This window comes from Zophobas morio, unplaced genomic scaffold, assembly GCF_036711695.1.
Source record: "Zophobas morio isolate AGI-343-1 ecotype UQ-CSIRO unplaced genomic scaffold, CSIRO_AGI_Zmor_V1 ptg000054l, whole genome shotgun sequence".
Lineage (NCBI taxonomy): Eukaryota > Metazoa > Arthropoda > Insecta > Coleoptera > Tenebrionidae > Zophobas > Zophobas morio.
This window is the reverse complement of record NW_026972159.1, coordinates 3,963,516-3,968,188: the sequence shown is the minus strand read 5'-3', so window position 1 is coordinate 3,968,188 and position 4,673 is coordinate 3,963,516. Positions and strand designations below refer to the sequence as shown.

General features: G+C 38.5%; 1 protein-coding gene across 4 annotated transcripts in view; it reads right to left on the bottom strand.

Moving 5' to 3' along the window:
- Positions 1 to 266: 266 nt before the first annotated feature.
- LOC135142830 (synaptic vesicle glycoprotein 2B-like) overlaps positions 267 to 4,673 on the bottom strand; it is a 45,522-nt gene continuing 41,115 nt past the window's right edge. For all 4 annotated transcript variants that reach the window (XM_064074603.1, XM_064074606.1, XM_064074604.1 and 1 more), the window contains 7 exons: positions 3,069 to 3,230; positions 2,368 to 2,530; positions 1,961 to 2,321; positions 1,433 to 1,907; positions 1,228 to 1,387; positions 1,041 to 1,168; positions 267 to 973 (listed from right to left, as the gene is read on the bottom strand). In XM_064074603.1, coding sequence (XP_063930673.1) covers positions 918 to 973; positions 1,041 to 1,168; positions 1,228 to 1,387; positions 1,433 to 1,907; positions 1,961 to 2,321; positions 2,368 to 2,530; positions 3,069 to 3,230 — 1,505 coding nt within the window. In that variant the 3' untranslated portion in view covers positions 267 to 917. The remainder of the gene's footprint in view (positions 974 to 1,040; positions 1,169 to 1,227; positions 1,388 to 1,432; positions 1,908 to 1,960; positions 2,322 to 2,367; positions 2,531 to 3,068; positions 3,231 to 4,673) is intronic.

The following is a 4,673-nucleotide window of genomic DNA, read 5'->3' as shown; positions in this document are numbered from 1 at the left end:
TTTGGGGTGTATTACTGGTTGCCGACGCAAGAAACGTCTAGTTTTATAATGTTTTTGAAACGACTTTAACAAATAAGGTAACTTGACGTCTGCAGCGACAGTTTATCTGGTTTTCTTGAATTTATATTAATTATGACTCCTGCAACGCATCCTCCACGGTACGAAGGAGCCAAGGAGCATGTATGTGCTGTACGGTTATTACACGTCATGTCGCATCTAATATTTCCAATATCTTTGACTGTAGTGGATTAGATTAATCGCTAGAATTACTAAATAAAAATTTAATGGTGTTTCTTGTGTGATACATTCCCATACAGGCTTGTCTACAAAACACAAATTCTGCGTTGGCGATAACACGAAAATCTATCTAAACACAATCTCAGAACAAAACTTAGAACTGTAACTTCTATCAACATTGTACTCTGTACCGCACCTCAACTTTATAAAAATGCCACCAGGTGGACTCACTGTTCCCTATCTTACTGGTTTCACAATTTGAGCGTAAAAATGCGTTCTTTCCTCGGTTTGTAGATAAAAACAACAACAGTTGGTTACGTCGTGTCCAACTGAGTTCTTGTTTTTGTCCACAACATCCACATGCACCCACTAATGTAAAACAATAATTATTTAAAAAATATATATAATGGCACTTTTTCACTTCTTCAAAAACAATCACATATTCGAAAAGTGCTGTATTTCTAAAAAATAAATATAAATAAATATCTTACACCTAAATAACTTAACTATAAATAAACGTATAACATCCTAACAAAAATAATCGAGTACAAATAATTATCATTTTACAAGTCAACAGAATTAACAAACATTAACCTAAAAAATCGAATGCGATTCAGGTATTTTGTTGTCAATAAAGTACAATTATCACATAGTATAATAAAAAATCTAGTTGTGGTGGTTTAATCCAGAGCTCCTTGTCCCGTGTTTGGCAGCAGGAGACACAACAATCCACTTCCTGTAATGAAAGTGATTAATCAGGCAACAGGTGCAAGGAAGGAATTTATCCCTGAAATTAATCATACCTAGCAACATGGCGGCGAATAATACAATCGGGATGACGCAATTCAAGTCGATGAGGAAGCCAAACAGCAAGTTACCTATAAGGGCGCCGCCCCTACCGAAGGTCAAAGAAAGGGCAGCCGCCATCACCCTGAAACAAACTACCTCAGTAACTTCACACGACAGTTGCATTACGCATGCGCGCCTTACCGTAAGTTCGTCGGGAATAAGTCAACCATCACACAGTACACCGTACTGATCCCCAGACTGGTCAAAGCCTCAAAAATACACGACAAAACCAAATTCGACGTCGTCGAATTGACAAAATACAGCCCAAAAGTGACGGCACCGGCCACCAGCAAACTGAAAACTGAACCCCCAGTATATACTAACCCGAACTGTGGTTGCTACTCACCCAAGAAGAACTTAGCACCCAACCTGTGCACACACAACGGCAACCAGAAACTCGTCGGAATACACGCAAGACCGATGATCAAAGTGTGAAGAAAAACGGAATCTGCTAAAGGTTCACCACAGAATTCTTCATGTGAAGGAATGGTGGCATTGAGTGGAACGACAACCGAAGAGACTTCGCAGACGGTGGCCTTTTCCCCGGGATGAACGGACTCGAACTCCTCGAACCGGTAGAAAAGCTCCGGGAACCAGATCATGAGGGTGTAGTAGCTGGTGGTGAGTCCGAACTGGATTAGACAGGTTATCACCGTGTACCGGAGGTGTGGGGGCTTGCACAAGGCTTTGGTTTGCTCCCAGATTTCCTGCATCAATAGTTTCAGCTCCTTCGGTTTTCTTATCCTTAAACTACGAATACTGCGAGTGGATTGTTGAGACACGACACTCATTGTGCGTACTTTTTCTCTTAAACTAATAACCTGGAAAAGGGGGAGATTTGGGGTTAAGTAGATGAGTTGTTAGGGTTTCTTACGGGAAAGTTCGCAGCGCTGTCTCCAGTGTTAGTCGCGTACATATCTTTTAAGACTTCTAGAGCTTCCTCGGCCTCTCCACACTCCAGTAAGAACTTCGGACTTTCGGGAAAGAAGAATAACCAAAATCCGATTAGGAGGCTGGGGATGGAGCATGTCGCTACGAACAAATTCCAACTAGCAAACTTGAAATTGTCTGCTTCGTATACGAATTCCATAGGAATTATAATCCAGGCGATTCCGGGGAGTACTATAACCCCAAGAGTCCAGAAGAGTTCCATCCAACAGAGAATCGTCTCTCGGTACTTCCCCGGTTGGAATTCGCCCAAGTAGGGGAAGCAAATACCCATAGCACCTGTTATACTACATTGGGGTTAGTTAGAGGACACCCGACTAGTGACGGACTTACGCGAATCCGTTGAGGAATCTAAACAACATGAACAACCAGTACACTTGAGAGATGCTGGAGAGAAGTCCACAACACCCATCCATAAGTAAGGCACCGATTAATACTGTTTTACGTCCCTTTGTATCAGCCAGGCATCCCCAAAAATACGAGCCAATCACCATACCTGGAACGGCATTGCTTAGCAAAATTTCGCGACGACGTCACTGCGTATTTTTTTGAAAAATTTTGAAAACAAACCAGCGTCGTTGGAATTTTATAAAGCCCGGTCATTACTCATCCGTCTCATTCTATTTGGAAACGAGTTTGATAGTGACTAATGACCTGCCTCCTGCCAAGAACTCGGTCGTTAGCAAGCACTTTCGAAATATTCTGGGAATCCCGAGGCGACCCTGAACCAATTAATTATTTTTCGCACACTGGCACAATAATCTCTTTTTTAAAATACCAGAGAAAAATTGTCAAAAAACGAAACCTTCGCTTAAAATTCGCACCGGAGCGAAATCCTTCCTCCGAAGGTATTCTAGAATCCCGTAGTCGAGGTTACAACTGATTTATGCTTGTCTATCTGCGACAGTTTCAATTGACATTGATTGAACAGTTCAATTAGTGCGAAAGACGCTTTCCACGACACCCACCGGCCAAGGTTCGTATTTCTGGATTTTTTCGCGCCTTACGTCACGGGTGATGACGTCGCTACTCACCAAGCATGGGGGCGGCCGTCAGCCAGCCTTTGTCCGCTGAAGACATCTCGAAGTCGCATGTCGCCGACGGGAGGACGAACGAGATGATCGTTATTCCGACGGCGGTGTTCAAATAAATTAGACCGCATACTGTCAACAAGGCGAAATGAAATTTTCCGAAACCTAGAACAATCGATCGGTTTTAGCGACCCTGGAAGAACAATGGGGGAAATTTAAGAGGCGATTATTATGCAAGGCTGAGATTAGCATTGGGTTTTGGCACGTCATCGTATTGACACCCAAAGTCGTTCATCCGCCATCTGGGTCAAGTTTAAGAGTAGCGAGGAATTAACAAGTGGTAGAAGGTGGAAATGGTAAAGGTGAGGTGTGGAAGTGGACGGTGCGCTTCCTTGCACATGTGTTGGCGACACTGGTGTGAAGATTTTTCACTAATGGAAGTTACGCCAAAAAATTACTGTAATAATTTTGAAAACTTGAACTAGACAAGGATTTTTTGGTTTGGAGACAGAAAAGATTTGTGTTTCAAAAGAATTTCGCCTCCATTGTTAAGCAGTCTTGTAGCGATATCGCTACCAATAAGCAGGATACTGTCTGTGAACAAAGTTTCATATATTCAATTGACTTAGATAAAGCAGTTTTTTCTGTTTTTTGTAAAAAGTCGTCTTTGTTTTCTTATTTTTTTCTCAGGTCTACAGAATTTTCAAAAAACGGACACATTTACAAATAAAAGTCTACAAAGATTTAAAAACCAAAACGAAAATCAATATATGTTTTAATATTAGTTATTTATAACTCATAATAAAATTAAGAAAGAGTATCACTTTCTCAACTATAATTTAATATTTTTTATGTTGTTCATTCTTTTTATTTTAAATGTTCCACCATTTAGTTCCTTTATTTCAAAGTAAAGATCGAGCCCTGAAGTCTTTTCTGTATTGATTTTGTTTTCTTTTTGTCTTAAACTTCATATTTTTGTTTTCTTTTTCTTTAACTCGCTTAACTTCTGAGAGTGAGTTCCTACTCGTGATTTTAAAGTGTTCAAATGTAGTTGCTTCTATATTTTCCTATTTTTTTGTAGTAGTTTTTACATGTATTTTTTTTTGACAATTAATTCTACTGCACTGTAGTTTTTCGTTTCATAAAAAAAAAATTTAAACAGAAAAACTAAAGTAGATGATACAGTTTTCCCCTATAAAAAGAAAATGATTTCAAAATAAAAAGTTTATTAAAAAAATGTATGATAGTAATTAAAGCAAAAAAAAACAAGAAAAACGGTAAACAAACAAATTAACACAGAAAGACTTAAAAAAATGTTCAAACCAAACAAATCAATTACAGATTTTCTGTTAACCCTGTCCTTAATATTTACATTTGTACAAGATTTAATTCATGTCAAGAATTTAGGCCCCAAAATTTAAATTTAATTTAAGAAGAAACTCGTCCACATTGAATGATTGTTAAAGCAACAACTTTCAAAAATTCACTATTTTCAAAACGCCAAAACAGATTTATTTCTAGATCTTTAGTGATTTTTTCAATATTCGTATTTATTTTTCCAATTATAAAGTTACATTTGAAATTAGGAAAACATTTCTTTCGTTTATA